Source organism: Drosophila willistoni (assembly GCF_018902025.1).
Source record: "Drosophila willistoni isolate 14030-0811.24 chromosome XR unlocalized genomic scaffold, UCI_dwil_1.1 Seg8, whole genome shotgun sequence".
NCBI classification, from domain to species: Eukaryota; Metazoa; Arthropoda; class Insecta; order Diptera; family Drosophilidae; genus Drosophila; species Drosophila willistoni.
This window is the reverse complement of record NW_025814059.1, coordinates 2,290,324-2,312,523: the sequence shown is the minus strand read 5'-3', so window position 1 is coordinate 2,312,523 and position 22,200 is coordinate 2,290,324. Positions and strand designations below refer to the sequence as shown.

General features: G+C 39.5%; 4 protein-coding genes across 5 annotated transcripts; 2 read left to right on the top strand and 2 right to left on the bottom strand.

Moving 5' to 3' along the window:
- Nucleotides 1-2,175: 2,175 nt before the first annotated feature.
- On the top strand, nt 2,176-3,928 carry LOC6645842 (CUE domain-containing protein 1). 2 transcript variants are annotated; one of them, XM_015177739.3, is made up of 2 exons: nt 2,176-2,372; nt 2,525-3,928. In XM_015177739.3, exons 1-2 carry the CDS (start codon nt 2,214-2,216, stop codon nt 3,275-3,277), a joined length of 912 nt encoding a protein of 303 aa, XP_015033225.1. In that variant the 5' UTR covers nt 2,176-2,213; the 3' UTR covers nt 3,278-3,928. The 2 variants fall into 2 exon arrangements, with proteins under 2 accessions (XP_015033225.1, XP_002068603.1); XM_002068567.4 differs by having other exon boundaries at nt 2,477-3,928.
- Nucleotides 3,929-7,885: 3,957 nt separating this feature from the next.
- Nucleotides 7,886-9,888, bottom strand: LOC6645841 (ras-related protein Rap1). The gene is made up of 2 exons (XM_002068566.4): nt 9,731-9,888; nt 7,886-9,234 (listed from the first exon to the last, which is right to left on the bottom strand). Exon 2 carries the CDS (start codon nt 8,449-8,451, stop codon nt 7,897-7,899), a length of 555 nt encoding a protein of 184 aa, XP_002068602.1. The 5' UTR covers nt 8,452-9,234; nt 9,731-9,888; the 3' UTR covers nt 7,886-7,896.
- A 171-nt stretch (nt 9,889-10,059) lies between these two features.
- Nucleotides 10,060-11,762, top strand: LOC6645840 (F-box only protein 28). The gene is made up of 3 exons (XM_002068565.4): nt 10,060-10,247; nt 10,327-10,454; nt 10,542-11,762. The coding sequence occupies exons 1-3, from the start codon at nt 10,164-10,166 to the stop codon at nt 11,350-11,352; spliced, it is 1,023 nt and encodes a 340-aa protein (XP_002068601.1). The 5' UTR covers nt 10,060-10,163; the 3' UTR covers nt 11,353-11,762.
- A 927-nt stretch (nt 11,763-12,689) lies between these two features.
- On the bottom strand, nt 12,690-21,700 carry LOC6645839 (mucin-5AC). The gene is made up of 4 exons (XM_023177663.2): nt 21,481-21,700; nt 13,468-20,629; nt 13,241-13,399; nt 12,690-13,178 (listed from the first exon to the last, which is right to left on the bottom strand). Exons 1-4 carry the CDS (start codon nt 21,630-21,632, stop codon nt 12,864-12,866), a joined length of 7,788 nt encoding a protein of 2,595 aa, XP_023033431.1. The 5' UTR covers nt 21,633-21,700; the 3' UTR covers nt 12,690-12,863.
- Between the last annotated feature and the right edge of the window lie 500 nt (nt 21,701-22,200).

Genomic DNA, 22,200 nt, shown 5'->3' with positions numbered 1-22,200 from the left:
AGTTGGTTGTATATATATCTAAAGATATCTATCTAAAAAAAAAAACCATTGGGCGTGAATGCATGTGCCAAAAATTACAAAAATATATAGATATCTGCCCCTAAGCAAAGAACAAACTTCTAGCAACTAGAGATTAATTTAAACTAATGAGAAAGGAAACCATAATTAAGGTAAAATTTTAGAGTAAAGATTATTAAAATGATAAATATCCTTCTATAAATCTGCCAAAATGATCGACTTTTCTTGACAAATCTCTTACTTAATGTAAGCAGAAATACATAACTCATAAACCAACAGAATCTACAAATTTCAATTATCATTATGTGGGCCTAAGAACCAGCCCACATTTCGGTTCAGTTCATTAACATTTGCTCAAGGACCAAAATGCTTTAATCATTAAATGAAAAGAAGAAACAAAAATAAAATATTCCATATGATTAGGTAGTAAGTGTAGCTTGCCAATTGGTCTTCACTAAAAACCAAATACATCAAATTTAGTGATTAAGTCAATAAACTCGAAAATTCTGAAAGTTAATTAAATAGGTCAATGTCGATTCGCAATTATAAAATATTTCTTTAAATTTCATTTCGAGCGGATGTAGCGCAAATTGCACCCAAACCCAAAAACTTTGAAATTCACTTTGCAAAAATCTCATAATGTCGTCACATGGTTGAATTTTTTTTGTTTTTTAAGTAAATACTTGGTTAACCTATATGGGGCTAATGCTCTATCTTAATATCTGTTGATGTTTAAGCAGAAACCGAGACTAGAAGGAGGTAAAAATAAATCTATGTAGCTAAAAATAGAAATGGAAATTTACACATGTCCATATTAGAGATAACCAACGTTCGGTCTTATCTTTTATGCTCTTAGCTACTACTAAAAACAAAAAAAACAAAAAAAAATGAAACAAAGAATTAAATAAATGATGAAATATCTTTGCAAGATTACATCACCAATAAATCAAGAGAAAAAGAGACAGGGAGAATGAGAAAGTTGAAGAGACTTGAAAATTCAAAAAAAAAGGGAATACAAAAGCTGACTACGTTTTTTTTTTAACAAAAATTATAGAATAATTAGTATTTATTTTGTACAACGCATTTTCATTAAATGTCGGCAAAATTCTCGAATCTCGGCGTACAATTTTTATTCCCGTTTGATTCTATAATTGGTTTATTCCGGACATTCTCGTGCCCTATGGTCTGATCCTAAAAATATAAAACGCTAATCGGCGCCCACGCTTAATTTGTAGACATTTAGTGATTAAATTAAATTTTATGGTTACATCACCCCGAAAAATCAGAGATTACCGATTTTGTCCGGGGGTATCTAGCAGTCCCATCATTTGTCTGAATGATATTGATAAGGTCTTTTTTTTCATCTTTCGGTTTTGTTGGGGGAAGCATTGTCTGCGTATATAGTATTAAATACCAATCATATCAGCGCTAATTGACACTTATTAAAAAAAAAAAAAAAAGAAATAAAAAAGAGGAGAAGACTTTGTCAGTTTATGCCGGAGTGGAACGGAATGAACCATGAGGCAAAGCACGTGCAGGCCAATTATACGGAACGTCAGCAATCACGCGAGTATTAAACCTTCATTAGGCAATCGGCAATACATTTAATAACTCTAGATATGTATGTATGTATGTATACTGATGAATAATGGATGATTCATTAGCCCACATAATATAAGCCATCAAAACATGGAATTACAGTATTGCATTGAAGTTGAAATGCCCTTGCAACAACTTTCCTAACTTTCCTATCTTCAAAAAGTGATTTTTTTTAAGAAACTACAATCAAGATTATAGAAAGCTGGACCCCAACATGTTACCCAAACTGTGTAACTCTCTGAAAGGGCATACAAAAAAAGAAAATCTAATTGTTATTTATGAAGTTCAATGATATTTATTATTTCTTTAATTGAGAGATAAATTGGTGCCAAATGGCAATCAATTTATTTATCTTTAATTTCATTTCATATTTATATACTTTTTGTTATGTTTAGAGTTTAAACAAAGTTAATTGTTTATATTTTGAATTTGCCGCACTTTGAGGCAATGAAAAATAAATGCGCACTCTGGTAACACTTGCAGTAGGACAACGTCAATAAGTTATCGGTTTACTGAGTGTTGCCAGACTGCTGCTAAATCAGCGGAAAACCCAATTTAGTTTCTGGCATCATTGTTCAAAAGAAAATAAGAAAATCATGTCGACGCTTCAACTGGAATTTTCTCAAGCTATGGCCGATTTTAAGAAAATGTTTCCCGACATTGATCGCGAGGTAATTGAGGCCATATTGAGGGAAAATCAGGGCGCAGTTGATCAGACAATAGATGCCCTATTGGCAATGTCCATTGATAATCAGGTAAGTACTAGTAGAGGGAGCTGGACTACCCTGCGTATGTGTGTTTGCTTGTGTATACTAACGGCGGCCTACTAACAATATAATGCATGTGACTTTGGGCACAGAATGAAAAACTGCGCAATGAACTGGATGCTAATATCTCGCCACAACAGAGTCTCATCAATCTAAATGATTCGGACAAAGATTTGCGTCGCAATAACCAGCAGCACCACCAACACCACCAGCAGGAGCAACAGCATCAGCTGCTCATTGACACTACAGACGGTGGGGCAGCCGAAAGCGCCGGCGGCGGTGGAGGAGCTGGTGCTGGTAATCTCTTAAGCACGGCCAGTGCTTCGCCCAATCATCACAATACTGGAGCATCACCCAAACAGCGGCCATTGGGGGCGGCCAATAGAAGTCTACAGAATACGCCCACAAAACGAAGGGATTTCTCATCGGTCTCGCGTCGCTGGAATCCCCCAATTCTTGGTGCCCTACCACCAGGATTTCTACGTGTGGCACCTGCTGCTGGTCAGCAGGATTTCGAGCTACCCGATGAACAGTTCGCCTTAATGCTGCAAAACGAAGAGTTTATGAACCAATTGCGTTGGAATCAAGACTTCATGAATGCCCTGGAGAAGGAACAGAATGGCAAGACCAAAAGTGGTGAAGATGATGCACCATTCCAGGAGCGTCTCAAGAATATGGGCAAAATGTCACGTAAGAAATTCCTACAAATGGCACGCGTTTTCACCTGGCAGCGCAATAAAAAAGTAACCACGGCCAAGCAAATTGACTCATTGCCCCTAAGGGAAGAGCCGAGCGATGATGAGTCCAGTCATCATCAGCAACAGCACCAACAGCAGCAGCATCAGCAACAACATCAGCATCAAGAGCAGGGTCAATTGCAGTTGCGCAAGTGAAAGGCGTCGTCCGCATTGTATTTAATTTTTGTTATCACATTATTATTATTATTATTATCTCTTATCTCAAAGGCCATAACGTGATCATCACGGAAAGCTAAAACGCAATCTCTCCTTCCCCTTTTTGGTCCAGAAACAGAAAAGATTAAATCAAAATTCACGAAATACTAGAAATTTCTAGTAATAGGATTTTTGATATTTAAAAATTTCGTACATTTTGCACCAAGCATCTCAATCGACTTACGATATCTCAATTCCTTCGTTTTTTTCGAAACTTTTGATTATTATTCGAAAAACAATATACACACAAACTTGTGTATAGGATATAGAGTTTTCAATTTTGGCAGCTTAAAAATTTCAAAAACCCTTTTAATGTAGAATTTTGAATCTCTAGAGTCTAGATCATTCCTAGATTATATAATGTGATCAAAATACGGTATTCAATTGATATATCAAAAATCCTAAGACCCCCCACCACCACCCGGAATCTCACGACTCTCATTCTCAAAATGACATATATACCTAAGTATGTATGCATATTATATTAATTCTAGTTTTAAATAATCTCATAATAACCTAAAGTGCAATTTTTCTCGATCCCCAATATATCCAGTGCAATAACTCATTATATTATTAATGATTTTACCTTAATTTCCTTTCCTGGTCTTTTTTTTACATTGCGTTTGTTGCCAAATTAGCAATTAGTTAAGTTTTATTGATCTATATATATATATATATATTAAAGAAATAATGATAATGGCGTCACTTTTTAACACCAAGTTTGACTGAAAAAATAAAAATAAAAAAAAAACACAAAAAACAACATCACAAGATAATGCAACAATTATACAAAACGAAATCAATGTAGAGCACTTTGCTAAAAACAAAAAAAAAACTAGTCATAAATAATTGCAAAACTCAAACCAACTTATTGTACAGTAAACAAAGCTACTTACTACTAATACTACTACTTAACGTAAAACCAAAAGCAAAAACAAAAACAACAAAAATTTTAACTTTAGCCTCAAAAACGAACAAAACGCTTTTGTATTAAAACTAGAAAAAAAAAACAAAGATCAAGTGAAATATTCTCCTCATACTCCGCCTGCATTATACGTATTTATATATTGCCATTCTTTGTTTATTGTTGTTTTTACACTCTGATGCCATATCAAATCAAGAGAAGCATGAATCCAGAAACCATATAGACAGATAAGTGCATATATAGGCGTGCTAACTATGAACAAAACGAACAAAAAAACAAATTTAGCAAAAATATTATTAATATTTAAAAAACAACACATGAAGCGGCTACTTGATTGTAATTGTATAATATAAATATTTGAAAAAAAAACTACCTTATATATATATATATATTCAAAAGTATAAAATACAGATAAATATTTCAAAAACTCAATCGACTGCGTTTCGAAACTTTTTCGAAATTTTTTTTCAGCTGTGGGAAAATAAAAGTCAACTGAACCATCATGGGCATCCACACATATACATATAGTTATAAATAAATTCTCTTCACTCTTACATGAATTTATTTAATTTTTATTTTGTTTTTATTTGTTTGTTTGTTTTTTTTTTTTTGTAATTTTTCTTGTTTTTCTTGGTTTTTTGTTTCTTTTACATATATATATATGTATGTATATATATATATAAACATAATACATTTATTAATAATTAAAAGATAATCGAAACTGTTTGGTTATGCACTTTGACTTGAAAATCCCCAAATATAATTTAGTTTAGTTTTGTTTTTTAGTTTAGTTTATCATTTTGATGTTTGTTTGTTCTTTTTGTGTGGTTTTTTATGTTTTTTTTTTTTGGAAGAAAAAGTTTCGATTTTAAGGTCAAAGTATATAGCGAAATAGTTTCGACAAAAAATTGTGTTGTGTTTTTTTTTTTGTAATTTTTTTTTTCTTGTTTTAATTTAATTATTTTTCACACGTTTATATTATATTATTACATTATGTTATTGTAACGCATTCAAAAATGATTTTCTTGTTCTTTTATGTTGTTTACATATATACATATATATATAGAGATACGTATATATATATATATGTATATATAAAATTACGTTTGGGCTTAGATTTTAGATTATGGTTTTTTGTTAGTTTTTAATGATGTTGGTTGATTGGTTGTTTGTTGGTTGGTTTTTGTTGTTGGCTGTGTGGCTTAGACTTTGATTTAAGGGCATATTGGTTACTACAATGTTTTATATATATATATATATATGTATATATATTTAATTATGAAATAATTGTTAAATTTACTTCGTTTACTTGCCACACGTTTCTTGTTTTTTTTTTAATCTTTGCTTCCTTCTCTTCTCTGCATTTTCTGATTTTACTCTGTTTTCTTGGGTTTTTGTTTGATTTTTTTTTTATTTTTGTGTTTTTTTTTTGTTTTTTGTTTTATTATTAATATTTTGGATTGACACAATGACAATTTGTTTAAACCATTTTGCAAAATGTATAAATATACTATAATTTCTGGCTTAACAGGATTTTACATAAATTGTTTAGCAACATTTTGTGTGTGTGTGTGTGAGTGTGTGTGTTTTTAGATATATTGGCTCTCTAAGAGCACGCCGCTTGCTATGTATGTGTTTATGTTTTCTTTTTTTTTCTCAGATGGTATGTATGCACTTATGAATGTGGTGTGTATATGTGTGTGTGTGTGTTGTAAATTTGTTTTAAACTAATTACTAAAAAAAAATGGATTTCCTTCTTTCTTTTTTTGTTTTGTTTACTTTTGTTTCGGGTTGTTTGCAACATTTTGACATCATTTGCATACAATATTTTTATAAAATATGTTGGTTTTTCCTTTTCCTCATTCTTAGTTTTTCTTTTGAATTACTTTCAATTTTTTGTGGGGGGATTTTTGTTTGTTTTTGTTTTTTAATTTTTTTAGGCATACAAATTACTTTTAGTTTTTAGCTTAAGTTTGATTTTTTGTTGGTTACCTTTTTTTTTGAAGAGCAACGACATTTCTATTATATACACATACATATATATAGATATATATATCATTACGTTATATATATGTATATATATATATATGCATATATGTATGTATGTATATGTGTGTGTGTGTGTTTATATACACATATATATATGTTTTTGTGTAGAATATAATCGAAAAAAAATCAATAAATACGAATGTTTTTAAGTTTACGAATGTTTAAATATTGTTTAAAAAAAAACGAACAAACGACATATATATCTATATATAAATATATATCTGTTTTGTGTGTATGTGTTTGTGTGTGTGTGTGTGTGTATGTGTATGGAGTACTTGTCCACTGTAAACATCAAATTGTTAATTAAACGTTGAAAGAAAAAAAAAGAAAAAAAACATAAAGGAAGAAAAACATAGTACAATAATGTACACTATGCAACAGTATTCTTTTGTTTTCTGGTTTCAAAGATTAAAACCATTTCGATTTTCCCTTCTAAAAAGGCTGAATATGAATGGAAGGTAAATAATCTAGCTATTTTGATCTTATAAATTTCGATTCTCACCGGATGTGTATTTGGTACTTCGATCCAAGGAAATGAAGATGTAGTCAGTTATTTTATTCCATGCTATTGGCGAATCTCGGGGCTGCCGTTGTCGAGTGGAAGTTAAGTTCCACTTTGAAATGGATATTACAAAATTCATGAATGGAACGTTTCTTGGTTCTTGATTGAAATTCGATTGCAATTTGATACAAATAATTGGAAGATATTACACATTTGACTGTAATAGATTACAATTGATTGATCCATATTGATAAGATTCACTAAAAATTACAAAAAATAAACAAAAAAAATTGTAAAGAAGTTTTTTGTTTTTTTTTATCAACGGAATTGTTCTAAATTTTTGTTTTGTTTTGTTTTCTTTTTTTAATTAATTGGAAACTTATTATGTCTAAAATCTAAATTATTAAACGATTTTCTCATAATTCTATATACATATGTATAAATACATTTAATGATTGGAATTACGAGGAAGTTAACGGAATTTAGATTAAACAGAGATATACAATAATATGTGATTTGAAAAATTTGTTTAAAATATATATATATATATAAATTGAAAATTTGTTGATCAATAGGAATCAGTATATATAATCTATATAGTTATCATTATTATTATTAATCTGATTTGCAACAAATCGGCTCAAATTGTTAATTGCAATAAAAACAAATAAAACAAAATATAAAATGAAATTTTGTTTAAAGAATTCAATAACTGCTAGAACTTCATTTTCTTTTTTTTTTGTTGGTATTGAAAAATATGTTGCACAGTGTTATAATACATATGTATATATAAATATATATATACCTATATATATATTTAAGTAGTTAATATATATAATTACAAAAACATGGTCAGTTTTGGAAATTTATTGTAGACTTTTTGCTTGTTATGTGTATTATTATTATTGCAGAGAACTGTTTGGAAAAACTGAAAATTTCTCCCTGTTTTTTGTTTTTCTTCTGTTTTCTTTTTTTTTTTTTTGTTGGTAATGGGTTTTGTTTTACTTTACTTTTAGATTTTCTTCTCGTTTTGTTTTATTTTTTTTTGTTTTTTAAATGTTTTTTTGTTTTATTTTGGAAGTCTTATAGCAGAACACATAGGGATTTTTTAGGTTTCTTTTGTTTCTTTTCGGGTGACTTCTTATTGATCTGCCTAACCAAATCGTAGAAAATATCATTCACATTTACTTTGGCTTTGGCTGAGGTCTCCATGAAGGCGCAATTAAATTGATTGGCCAGACTCTTGCCCAACTCCTTGCCGACAACGCGCTCCTCCTCGAGATCGCATTTGTTGCCAACTAGAACCATGGGCACATCATCGGTATCCTTTACCCTTAGAATCTGTTCACGTAAGTCCTGCAGATCATTGAAGGTGGATTGCGCCGTTATCGAATAGACCAAAACGAATCCTTGGCCATTTTTCATATATAAATCACGCATGGCTGTAAATTGCTCTGTACCGGCTGTATCCAGAATCTCGAGCATACATTGTTGGCCATCGACCTCGACCTGTTTGCGGTAACTGTCCTCAATGGTGGGATCGTATTTCTCAACGAAAATGCATTGTACGAATTGGACTGTGAGGGCGGATTTACCCACGCCGCCGCTGCCCAATACAACGATTTTGTATTCACGCATCTTTGTGGTTGTTGTTGTTGTTGTTGTAGGTGTCGATGGAAATGGAGGTTGTTTTTTTTGGAGCAGGTGGAGCAAATGCTTATGCTGCTGATGTAGCTGGTCCTGGTCCTTTTTGACCCTGTTATTTGTAGATAAACAGCAGCTGTAGTAGTAGTAGTAGTTGTTGTTGTTGCTGTTCTTGCTGTTGTACGAGGTGGGTTTCAATTGTTGTGCAAAATGTTTAATTTTTTAAACCGAATGCGGCATAGGCTGTTGCTGACTGGGCCTCTCTATCTCCCTCTCTCGCGCGCGCACTCTGCTTTACTCTACTGCTCTCGCTCTTTCTCTCTCTCTCTCTGTCTTGCACACACAATATAAATCACTAGTTTTAGGCGTTGTTCGGCGATTGCTTTTCGGTTGCAGTTTGCAGTTCTTGTAGAACCTTATATATGCATATACATATAATATATATAGATAGATATATATATATATTTATATTTAAAGTAACTTGTTGTTGTTGTTGTTGCTGTGGATGATAACCTTTGTGCCGTGCTTGTATGTGTAAGTAGTGTGTGTGTGTGTCGGTCTATCTCTGTGTGTTGAGTGTGTATGTGTGTGTGTGGGTTTGTGCCTTTCTCTCTCTGTCGTTCTTTCGCTCGCTCGCTGCGTTTGCGTTTCGTTTTGCGTGCGTTTGGTTTCGTCAATTGTTGCTTGTGCCAAGCGATAAAAAAGAAATTCCGCTTCTGCTTCTGCCGCCGCCTCCTCTCTTGGTCTAACCGTTTTATCACTTTTACTGAGTGCACACTGTGGAATGTAGAGAAAAATGCGTTTTTTTGTGATGTTGTTTTAAATTCGTTTTTGTTGCGTTTCGTTTTCAATATTCTTTATTTTCTTTTCTTGCTTTCTTTGTTATTTATTAGTTTTTTTTTTTTTGGTTTTCTATTTGGCTTTTGTGAGAAGTTGAAGTTCTGTTCCGTTCTTTTCTTTTTTCTCGTTTTCACTCTTCTCGCTCTCTTCTATATATTCGACAACTTTTTATGATTCACATGGCCAGAGTTGTCAACTCCGCACTTGTGGCTGGGCAAAACAATTGCATTTATTTTTTTTTTTTTTTGTATTTTTATCAATGCCACCTTTTTTATGCAGAATATTACCATTCGATTATTTATGTTTATTTAGCACGTTCAATATTTATTGTAAAATGTATGTATAACATGGAATTTTTTTGTGTTTGAAAAACTTCACAGCTTCAGCACCCGCATGCCATTCATGGAGTTGACAACTCTGGATGGAGTTTTACCTTTTTGTTTCGAGTGTTTGAATCAAATTTGAAATTTACAGCAGAGAATTATTCTCTGGGTGAACAAAAAAAAAATATAGAAACACACTATTGAATTTATAAATGTAAAAGCAGATATTTCTTAACTATCTCTATGTCAAAAACAGACTATCTTGGTAGAGCTGGGAGTTTTGTCGATGGCACCATCGAGAGTATCGATTTTTTCATCGCTTTTATCGAGTACATTTTCTCGACTCCCAGTATTTAATGCCAACATCAATCAAGATTTTTGTTATCGATTTTATCAATATCTAGAAGTTATCGATTCTTACACAAATCTGGTCACATTAAAAAGAAGGCTTTCAATAATCGAATCGAATCTCATTAAACTAGTAATAACAAAAATAATAATAATAGCATAATAATAATTCAACAAGACAAGTTTATTGGTATAATGAATATCCTGTCATTGCCAGAAACATTGTTGATGGACATATTTGAATGGCTTTCATATGACGAAGTAGCCAAAAAACGAGAAGTAAGTTAGCGCATAATAAAATACTTAAATCGGCAGTCCTAGAAAATTCTATGAGTTTCATTCTTTTGACTATTTAAAGGTTTGCACTCGATTTAATTATATAGGACAGCAGGTGCTCAACACGGGATTTAACAAAATTATACTGAGACATGGAAAGAACTTCAAACGTATTAAATCAATGCTGCCGCGCCGCGAATCTGAACGCAGGTATGTAGATAGTAGTTTGTGGAATGTTCATGACGGAAATTTCAAAATTCATTATCATCAATCTGCCTTGTCTCTTTCTACGATTAGAAACCATGTATTGGCGCGTCATTCGGACATACTTACCTCGATTGAGACACGCATTTCAATGTTGACTATGACCTACTCAAAATTTATAGACTTGAACATATGCTGCTTTATTCCTGGACGTGTTCTCGATGAAATCGCCAGCATACTGAGACTATTGTCTAGCACGACAAAACCACTGCGACCCCATGAGGTTTTGCAAGAGCTACGTGATATATCCTCCATGGCAATTGAGCATTTTGATGAGAAAATTGCAGTTAATTTTAAGTTGGAGCATCGTAAACAATTAGCCGAATCCACAGCAGCGGCAGCTGCAGCCAGTGGCACACGACTTGTGGTCTGCGGTACATTGGGCGACATTAGTTTTAGTGGCAAACGTTCAGCCATTGGTCATGGCATCTGCCAGCAGGCAATTGTCCAGTTGAACCCTCTCTCATCAAGTGTGTCCAACTGCAGTAATCAGCAGCATTCACACCAGCAACCCTCTTCCTCAGTCACATCCAGGAATCAATCATCTGGCCAAAGAGAACGCTTCCCCAGAGACTATCAGAAGCAGTTGTTAATTCACAAAACCCTATTGCACAAAGTGAATAGTCTGGAAGTGGGACGTAAAATTCAGGATCGTCGTCTGCAAGAGGCTTTAGGTAGCATCACTGAGCTGACCACCCAAGTGTCTGAGCTAAAGCGTCAACTGGAAGATGTGGTAGCCAGCATAACAGGTGGTGGCAAAAAACCACTTAAACGTCGATCTGACGCCGGCGGCCAGGACCCCACCACAACCACCATCAATCACAAAAAGCCCAAGGTCGGGTAACAGTAGATAATTTCGTCGACCTAACTCTGGCTAGTATTATTTGTTTACGGATTTGTTTTCGATTCAAATTTCTTCGCCGTTTTTTTTCTTAACTGCGAACAACTCAAAGCAAAATATTTCGCTCGTTGGAGTTTTGCCGACAGAAAATCAGTCTCGATATGCAGCCTTAATAGTTTTTTTTTTTTTTTTGCTTCATTACATTATGTGTATGTCTGTATAAATATTTGACCTAGGTATGATATCCTTAATTTAAAGATATAAAAAAAATATCGAATAAGCCCGAGTGCAACAGGACATTTGAATATTTCGAGTTATGATTTATTGTTGCACTTGTTACTTAACTATAAATATGGTATTACAACTATATAAATACATTGAAACAGCTAATGTGAATTTTCCTCATACTATAATAATTTTGTTTTCTTTTTTGTTGTAGTTTTTCATGATGGGCGGAGGGAGAATGGGAGACGCGACGGGGGTCATTTTGAGAGGGGGTTTATTATTTTAGACATTCATTGTTCATTGTTGTGTCGATCAATAGTAACTTTTTTTTTTTTTGTTTGCATTTCTATTAAAGTTATAGTTTAGTTAGTTATTGTAGTTAGTTATTGTTTATGGGAAATGTATATCCTATTTTCTTATTGTTATTTTGTGGGAACGTGCGCTGCAGGGCGGGGCGGGACTGTGTGGGGGAGGGGTTGCGGGGCGGTACGAGGTCTCTGACTTAATCCAAATAACTAACTACACATACATACACACATTTACATCTAAATTCATCTTCTTCTATATACATATAACACAAAAAGTTAGTTACGTTTAGGAATTGCATCAATTATAGTATATATATTACGAAAAAAAAACAAAAAAAAAAAAATTATAATAATAAATTTATATACCGATTAACAAAAAATATATCATTGCATCCTAGTTATCGTCTTTAAAATCGAAACAAAATTAAATAATAAAAGCATTGCCACATTGAACTCTTAATCAGAGCGAGAGAGAAATAATCTTTAAGGTCGTGCGCTGAATATAGAATTATATATCAAAGAGATTACTGCCAAGTTTAATCACTTTTCATCATTGTCATTTACCGAAAACAGAAACCAATTTAAAGATTTGAAACGAAAATTCAAAAATCACAAAAATAGATGAACTAGAAAAAACAGTTTCAATAAATTTTCGGTAAAACTATATTCATCAGCAACGCCCTAATGCTTAGATATATAATGTACATATATATATATATATATCGCAACGGACTTTTTGTTTTTCTTTCTTACTATACAATGTGTATTCTTCTTCTGTTCCAGTGTCTAGGAGATAAATTTCTGATATCTATGCACAGATGTCCAACTCATATGTACATCCTTCTATCTATCTATCCTATCTACGTACATCTATAATATATATATATGTATGTTTATGTTATTTCTGTTTTTTCTATATACAATGTGGTTGTTGTGTGTTTGGGTTATCCGCCGTTGTTTTTAATAACGACGCCGACGCTGCTACTTTTTCTTAACCACCGCCTTGTGATGAATCTTCTCTTGCAATTGGCGTATCAATTGTTGTATATCATCCAAATTGTAGGCATAAATGAGTTTACACTGTTTGGCCTGTATGTTGCCATTATTTAGATTTTTGAGGGCATGTTGCAGACAATAGACATTTCCCTCCTCTGTCCGCACCATAGAGATATAGAGATTAGCTCGACAAAGATCGCATTCGCTTTCGATTGATTTGTGTGGTGGTTGTTGTTGTTTCTTGCTTGCCTTTTGTCCTTTCTCCGCTTGCACTTTTTCCGTGGATGTCACTCCAGCGGCCTAAAGGGGGAAGGGAAAAATATAAATTAAATTCAATTTGGGCTTTTGATTTTCTTACTTACCCTTAATTGTTCACGTGCAGCAGACTCCTTTTCGCATACTTCATTGAGCATGGGCAACATTTGCTGCAGTGCCTCCGAATTGACACGTTGATCATAGCCCAAGGCGAAAAGTAATTGTTCCAAAGAGAACATGGCTGGCTCACAACTCTCATGGATATCCTGGTGCATAAGAAAGAAAATACATTTTTATAGACTCTATCGCAGTTATTCTGATGGCGGGGACTCACCCTGAAATCATCTTTCGCCAAATCCAGCCAAGACATGGTGGCAAAGTACACACTCTCCGACACCACATAGCCAGTGGCCAAACTTGAGGTGTAGGCTCGGGGAAAGACTACAATAAATTCACCTGGTTTCTGTTCAATGCGACACAGCGAGACACCACGATCGGTGAGCATATGCGGCGGAACCATAACCGTATCACAGGGCAACCAAATGGTTTTATTCTGACAATGTGTGGGTATCAATGAGGTTAGCGCCGCCCTAAAATTGGCGCTCTGATCATCCGGAATGCCGTACCAGAGTTTCGAGGCTCCGGTATGCAAATATTCGATCCATGACAGACCATGGGGATCGCGATACCAACAGCAGGCGGAGAATAGCATACCCACATGGAGAGTGGGCACTGTGACACCCATGACAGGTCCCAGGGAACGCAATACGGAGCCAGCATTATTGGTTAAAACCTTTAAATTCCATGGATGACGCGCATAATTGGAACCCTTTCCCTTGGGCCCCGGACTGGGAAAACCGTAACCCCAACCAGAGCTATCAATCGATCCCGAATGGACGCACACATGACTATCCCGTACAGCGACATGACGCCAAAATTCGGCTTCAACTTCATTCACTGTCGGATCGGTGCTCTTGAACCACAAGGCCATCGTATTTCTGGCTATCCTATAGAATTGACTTAGCGGCATGCTGCGACCCTTGACAATGCACTCCATTGAGACGCCATCGATTTCCTCCTCGGACTCCTCATCCTCATCGCTGCTGACATCGTCCTCCTCATTCGAGACACTCTCCGTGTTGACAAAACGATCGGCATTGCGTCGGGCGCGAGCCTCTCGCTTGGCCCAATCGGCTTCCACCTCATCGAAGAGCTTTTGCCTCTCGGCTGGCGATAGAGTGTCATAGGGCAACAGATACTTGCAGTAGATATCATCCAATTTGGTTACCCGATCCTGTGCCAGTTTCGGTATGCACATCTCCTCTGCTACCCGTGACCATTTCTTTTTTTCAATCACCTCCTTGAGGCCGCCCAATTCCTGGACGGTGTGATACAGTCTCGGCAGATCGACTTCCATGCCACCGATCCATGGCGGATGATTCATTACAATACTCTGGGTGGTCAAATATTTCTTAATGGCACTCAGCTCCTTGGCACTGGGGCCCCAACGATGAAGCATCTTATGTACATACTGATTGTAGGCCGTGAAACGCATCTCATCCGAGATGCGGCATTCCGGTTTGAAACTGGCCGGCGGTATAATCTTACAAATACCAAATCTAGCTGCCAGTGGTGTTATCCTCTCAATGAACTCTATGGGATCGGCAAATTCCTTTTCGCTGGGTCGGAATATTGGCGCCTCGACCATCTGGGTGGGATCATCGTGTCGTGGAAAGGCTGTATTATTGGCCATCTTGATGGGTGTATCATCTTTGTACTTTTTGGCTATAGCCGCCGCTGTCGAGCTCGTCTGGGCTGCAGTCCGTGACTTGACAGATCCCGAAAAGAGTGAGGAATTCGAATTGACACGCACAAGACTTGTCCCGGTGCCGGTACCGGTCCCAGTTGTTCCTGTTCCTGTTCCCGTTGCTGTGGCAGCAGAAGCAGCAGCAGCTGCTGCAGCCGCCGCTGATGTGCTAGCCTTGGGTAAACTCTTTATGCTGGCTGCCGAGGATGCGGCATCATTATTACTGCTGGCCGCATGCAGCAATGTCTTGACCAATTCATTGGTATTTAGGGATTCGGGTAGAGGCTTGGAATTGGTATCCATTTGTGCTTTGGTGACAAGAGTCGCTTGCATGACAACCTTCTGATTGGGTCCGTCGGGACCTTCGCGCCCCAGTTTAACGGCCACGCCTTGTATACCAGTGGGATCACCAGTTCCACCAACTCCAGCGCCCTGTAAGGGTATATAGAAGGTGGCTCCTTCATTGTCCGAGTCGCCGCCACTGGTGGCAACTTGTTGCTGCTGTTGTTCCAGTTGTTGTTGTTTTTGCTGTTCCTTCTGCTGCTTCTTGGTGACTCTTCCCGTGGCTGCCTTAGTTTTGACTGCTCCTTCAATCTTACAATTCTCCGTGGGACTCAATGTCAATTGGACAGCTGTTGCAGCGGCTGCTGCTGCCGCTCGCTTCTTAGTGGGCGATCGTTCACTCAAGGCATTGGGCACAGTGGCCGAGGAATTTGCCGTTGCCGGAGCAGCAAGTGGCGGTGGTGGTGTGGGCGCTTCCAAGCGTCGTCGATTTGTTGGCTTGCTTGTCGAAGATTCTTCTTCCTTGCCAAAGGCATAGATGGAAGGATCACTGCCACGTTTCTGACTCGGATTGGTTGTAGTCTTACTTTCTGCCTGATGGGTTTGTTGTTGTTGTTGTTGTTGTTGCTGTGCCTGCTGCTGCTGTTGCTGTTGATTGGCTCTGCTACCCTTTTGATTGTAAACCGGAGTGCGCTTGGTCGGCGTTGTTGCCGTTGATGAGGAAGATGGTCCAGCTGCTGGCGTTTTCTTGCCCTTCTCGGCTTTTTGTTTCCCTCCGGCTGCTGTTGTTGTTGTTGCTGCTGCTGCTGGTGGCGCAGCTGGCTGTGGTGGTGGAGGTGTTGCTGTGGGTGTCGGTGTCGGAGTGGGACTCTTCTGCGAAGTAGATGTTGCTGCTGCTTTAGAGGATTTCGTTAACTCTTTTGTTTTCTTTTCATTAGCTGTTGCCGCCTGTTTGGTTGTCTTTTCGGCCATTTCGGCGGCGGCTGTTGTTGTTGTTGGTTTCTGGGTAAGATTAACCGGCGTTGATTCCATGCCATCGGTGTCTTTGCTCTCCTCCACCACTGCAGCCGACAACTGTTGCTGTTGCTGATCTTTTCGTGTGAGTGGTACAACCATTACCGGTGTGGCCTTTAGCGATGGCCCCTTGGCTGACCAGGCACTGTCACTCTTACCCAAATCTCCCCTGGTATTCTTTGACGAGGAACTTAAACTCACTGTGCTCGCCTCCTTCTCGTCTCTGGCATTCGAAGCTGGCGGCGTTGTGGACTGCTGTGGCCGTAGGCTATCATCGAAATCATCATCGAGATCATCTTGAATCTCATCGGGATTCGATGAGCATTCGATCAACCATTTTTGGATCTGCTCATGGGTCATATTCACTTTCGCCTTGCGTCGCTCTTTGCTCGACAGCTGATCCCCGAAATAGCCCTCAGTGGGCACAACAGGACCAAGGACTGGCTTATGTATGGAACCGCATTTACCCAATGTGCATTTCGTGTTATCCGGCCCGGAACTCTGTGCGAGACTTACACTGGCTATGCCAAAGATTTTGCCCGACTCCTCTTTACTGGGCATGAGATTTGCTTGAGCCAATATGCTGCCTATCTCATCTTTCAAGGGATCCGCAGCGCCAACAGCTGCCGTTCCTCCAATTGTTGCTGCTACTGCTGTGGCTGCTGCTCCTCCTGATGGCGCTGCTGCCGCCACAGCCGCCGCCGCTGCTGCTGCTGTAGAATTGGCATTGGGATTGCTATTACTGTGAGCCGGAGGTGGAGTTTGGGTTGATGTTGATATGTTTGCGGCAACTGCAGCAGCAGCAGCAGCAGCAGCAGCTGCTGCCGATGTCGATGGCACAGCCGGTGGAATGGCCGTTGGAGCGGCAGCTGTCGAAGTGGGAGGTGGAGGTCCTGGTGCTCCTGCTGCTGCTGCTGCTGGCGGTAAACTGAGATTGAGACTCATCGATTGGGCTTGAACCAGTTGAGGCTGGACAACCACCGGCGGCGAGGCGGGCTGGACACTTTTATTGTAATTGGTGTTGCTGGTGTTGGATTGGATTGCTGGACTGGTATTTGCTGCACCTGCTTGGCTAGTGGTTCCACCCACTGTGGTGGTCGCTGGGGCCGGTGTGGGCATAAATTTCACCGGTGCCGGCGTTGGAAAATTAGTCGCAGCTGGAGCGGATCTGGGAGGCAGGGGGCCTCTCTCGTATTTGGGTGTCAAAAAGTTGGGATTTATTTTCGGACACTGGTAGGCCTCAATGGGTGGTGGATAGGTTGTTGGAGGCGTTTGATATTTGAGCGGTGATGTTGTGGCCGCCGCCTGTGATGGTGTCTTGCCACCTGGAGCAACACCAGCTCCGCCTCCGCCGCCAAATTGATGAGTAGGTGTCGGCGGTGGACGCACATAGCCTGTGGCGTGATAGTGTGGCGATGCTTGGGGCAAATACGACGATGTCTTCTGCCCGGGCAGGGCATAAGTGGCGGGCACATTGAGAATCTTTGATGTGGGTACCGGTGACTTCTTTTCCATGGGTTTGAGTCCTCCGCCTGGCGCCGTAAAAGTGGGCGGCGATATTGTCGCATTGCCCGTTGGCATGGGCATGGATCCCAGAGTACTTGATGCTGCTGATTTGTTGGTCACTGGCAACATGGAAAATTGGCTGGAGGTGGTATTAGTAGTTGGTAGCGGTGAAACAGTTGTTCCCACTCCTGCTGCTGTTGGTAATCCTCCTGCAGTTGGTTTGACAGGTGATGGGCTCTTTAATTTGCCTGTCGTTGGTGCTGGAGCAGCAGCTCCTATAGCTGGTGATGATGGTGGATTTGTTGGAGTATCCTTGTTGCTGGCCCTAAGCATGCTGCTGCTGCTGCCGGCACCGTGACTAGCGACAGGCACTTTAATGGCCAAGGGCTCATCATCCGAGTCACTGAAACTCTTTTCCAGCTTTCGCTTGGTTTCATTCAGCTCCTCATTGATAAGAAAATCTTCCTCCTCATCGGAATCGACTTTCTTTGACTGTTCGGACTTGGCTTTGGTTTGGGCTCCCTTTCCTGTTGTCGTTTGTTCGCTGCCACTGCTCACTTTGGCCAATGAACCCTTCTTTATCAGCATTCCCTCAATTTGTGGAGGAGCAGTTGATGCTCCCGCTCCCGCTGCTGCTGATGCTGCTGCGGCTGCTCCTGTTCCCTTGCCCTGTTTGGGCGGTCGTCCTCTTCGCGCAGGAGCTGCAGCTGTGGCCGGTGCTGTAGGTGGTGTTGGCGTTGGTGTGCTTGCTGCTGATGGCTTTTCCACCTCTTGAGCTTGAGCTGATGTCCCTTCGCCGCCTTTAGAAGCGCTGGAGGCTGTAGTCAGAGGTTGTGGCTGCGGCGGCGGTGGTGGCGCTGGTGAAGCCTTTCCCGCTGCATTCTTCTTAATTTCATTCTCCATTTTCTCCATTTCCTTGACATTGGGTATATCAGGGAAACTACTTAGCGAAAGATCATCTTCCTCATCGTCAGCCAATTGCAGTTTGTGACCAATGATGCCCATATAAATGGCAGCCGCCTCTTTGGTCTTACGCGATGGACGTGGCGTCCGTTGTGGCGGCGTTGGTATCTCTTCCGTTTCCGGTAGGGATTTAATGGCTTTAGTTTGTTTATTGCCACGCTGTTGGCGTGCCTGAGGCTTATCCAATTGTGTTAATGGTTTCTTTAATCCTTGCGGAGCGATGGGTGAATCATCGTCTGCTTTGTTTTTCCCCAGCTTTGACTTTGGTTCGTCTTCCTTTGCCTTTTCCTTATCCTTTGTCTTTTCGGCTTTCTCTTGCTGCTGCTGCTGCAGTTGCTGTTGCTTCTTAGCTCCTGCTCCGGCCGTTTTCCGTCCCCGAACTGCTGCTGCAGCTGCTCCTGGTGATTTTTTTGGACTAGCCTTACCGCCCTTTTTCAGTTTAATCGTTTTGGCCAGCGGTTGCTCATCATCGGAACTAAAATCGAAAACGTTTAAACTCTTTTTACCCTTGCCAGATGAGGAGCTGCCACCACCAACACCACCACCTGTAGCTGTGGCTGTGGCTGGACTAGTGGCGCCACCACCACTACCATTCTCTAGGCGCTGCTTGTGGGCATCTTTGGCATAAATACTGGAATTTGTTTTCTCCTTGGGTTCCGCCGCTGCCGCCTTAACCGGTTCGAGATCTTTTACCAACTTTTTCTCCTCCTTCTCGTTCTGTGACTTGACTTTGTCCTCCTTTTGCTTTTGCTTGTCCTTCTCCCTTTCCCTGTCCTTTTCGTTTTCGTTTTCCTGAACTGGCAATACTTTGACGGGCTCAAAGAAAGCCCTCTGACGTGTCATACGGCCGGAAGATTCAGGTGATGGTATAAATATGGGTGATTCCTTTTGACGTAAACGCTTGACGGGCGCTGCCGACTTTTCGCTAACTGCAGCTGTTTCCACGTTGGTAACCTTTTTGACTACTGCCGGACGTCCACGTTTGGCCGGGGGCTCTGATTTGGTTTCCACTTGTTCGGGAGGCGCCGCCGTCTCAATGCCATTACGGGAAGAGGCATCGTGGGCGGAGAAATATTCATCCTCATCATCGTCATCGTGATCATCGTCATCTTGATCCTCATCTTCATCGTCATCGTCATCGGTTTGACTGCCATCGATAAGAGGTTTGCTGTCTTTGACTATAGATCGGTTCGAGCGACGCTTGGCATCTGTATTGCACTTTGTGTCTGTAGCTCTGGCCGCTGCTGCTCCTCTGCCTCGCGCTGCGCCCCTCCTATTGCCCTCTGCGACAACTTCGGCCCGCTTGCGCACAGCTCCGGGCAGAATAGCAGCAGCTCCAGGTGGCTTTGGTAGTGGAGTGGCACTCTGTGTAGTTGGAGTTGATGCCACTGCTTTGGTTTTATTACTTGCAGCAGCAGCGCTTTGTGTTGATCTCAACTCTTGGCCTTTTGCCGCCTGGCCCTTGGCTGGTCTGCCCCTTTTCTTTTTAGCATTTCCACCTCCTCCTCCTCCTCCCCTGGCTCCGGCGCCGCCACCACGATTGCCCTTTTTATTGTTATTATTATTATTATTATTGCTGCTGGCCGCTTCCGAATCCTTGGATTTGCCCTGATTAAGAAAATCCAAATGGGCGGGCAATGCTGGGGTATTACGAAAACATAGAAACGTTAGAAAATCCTGCGGCTTGGGGCATTTGTTGGGTAAAATCTCAATGGGCGGCTGTTGATTTTGATCGGCACCAGCTCCGCCGGCTTCACCTGCACCACCAGCACCGCCACCACCACCCGATGAGGTGCTTGGACCTCCTCCAGCATTCGCCATACAAGCAGCAGCAGCTGCTGCGGCTGCCGCGGCTGCACTGGATGAACTGCTACTTGGTGCACTTTGGCCCTGGGCGAACTTCCTTTGAGCCTGCACCTTGGTTCTATAGAAATTGGAGAGAGTGAGAGTAACAAGAGAAAGTAAGTTTTAATTGCAAACGGAATTGTAATTCTATATCAATTAGTTGGGCAAATATTAATTTTCAAATGGGAAATCAAAAGCAAGAAAGCGTTGAATTACACACACAAATACACACACATTAACACATACAGTGAGACCCCCTTTAACTTACAATTACTTGAATTACTTCTAGAATGATTAAACTCTTTCATTTTTAAGTAAGTGAATTTTTGAAAGCTTTTCCTATATATGCTATCAATGGAATTACAGATATCAGTCTAAGTTTAAAAATAAATATATTAAAATTTCTGTCAAAATTTGAAACTTGTCTTGTTTGATTGTTAACAGGTTTCCATTGTAGCCAGTGTCCACTATACGAGTATATAGAGCTGCAGGCTCCCCCTAAAATGGCAAAATGCGAAACACCCCTTCAGCAAATCATTACAACAGCAACAGCAACAACAACAACAACAACGCCACGACACGATGTTGACGCTTGCTTATACAATTGAGCTCCTCCCCCCACCCCGTGTTTCGTTTAAACCTTCCACAAAACTGCCTACTACTGCCCTTACTCCTGCGGGGGCACCATAACACCCCCATCCCCACAATTGTAACCCCCCACTCCGCAACCCTTGGCAAAAACACATCTACAACGCAACGTCATCTCTATTGAATTACACACACGTCTGTGTCAGTGTGTGATATATGTACATACAAAGTGTGTGTATTCAATGCATAGATGGAATGTTTTTTGTATGTGTATTTTACATATTGTGTATGGGCAACTTTATTTTGCAATTGATAGATTGTAGAATATGTAGATAGGCTCACCTCTTGGGCATTTCGGGTGATGACTCCACAGCCGTTGCCGCTGCAGCTGATGCTGCTGTTGTTTGTGCTGTTGTTGTTGTTGCTGCTGCTGTTGGAGGCGGTGGAGTCTCCGTTTCCTTGCGGCGACGCTTGCTGTCTTTTGAGACAACCATTTTTATTTTTCTTCCTTTTGCCGTTTTCGTTTTGACGTTTATTTCGTATCAAATTTTTTTTTCTTTCTTTCTTTTATTTTTATTTATTTTTTTTTTTTTGTTTTTTTTTTGTAGCAAATTTTTGGCGCCTCTTTCTCACACTTTTGGGCGCGCGCGCCTCTCTAACTGTGGGAAAGGGGAGAGGGTGGTGGGGGAAGTGGGCAGAAGTGACTCTGACTCGAACTCTAATTTATGCAAAAAAAAAAAAAAAAATATTTTTATATATGTATTTAAAAAAAATAGACTCTGGCAATTTGTGGAATTAGATGACGACGACGACGATCTTTGCAGTTTACATAAACGCAATTGCCAATTTTTTTTTTTTGTGTTTTACATATATATATACATATGTATATATATGTATGTACATATATCTACAACAAACACTGATTTCTGTGCCTCAGCACGCAATTTAGATTGTATTTTCGTTTCATATTTCTTTTGTCTTATCGTTTTTTCGTCTATTTTTTTTAACACTTTACGTTGCAGATTATTGTCTCGGTGATGTGATACATTGTGTTAATTTAAC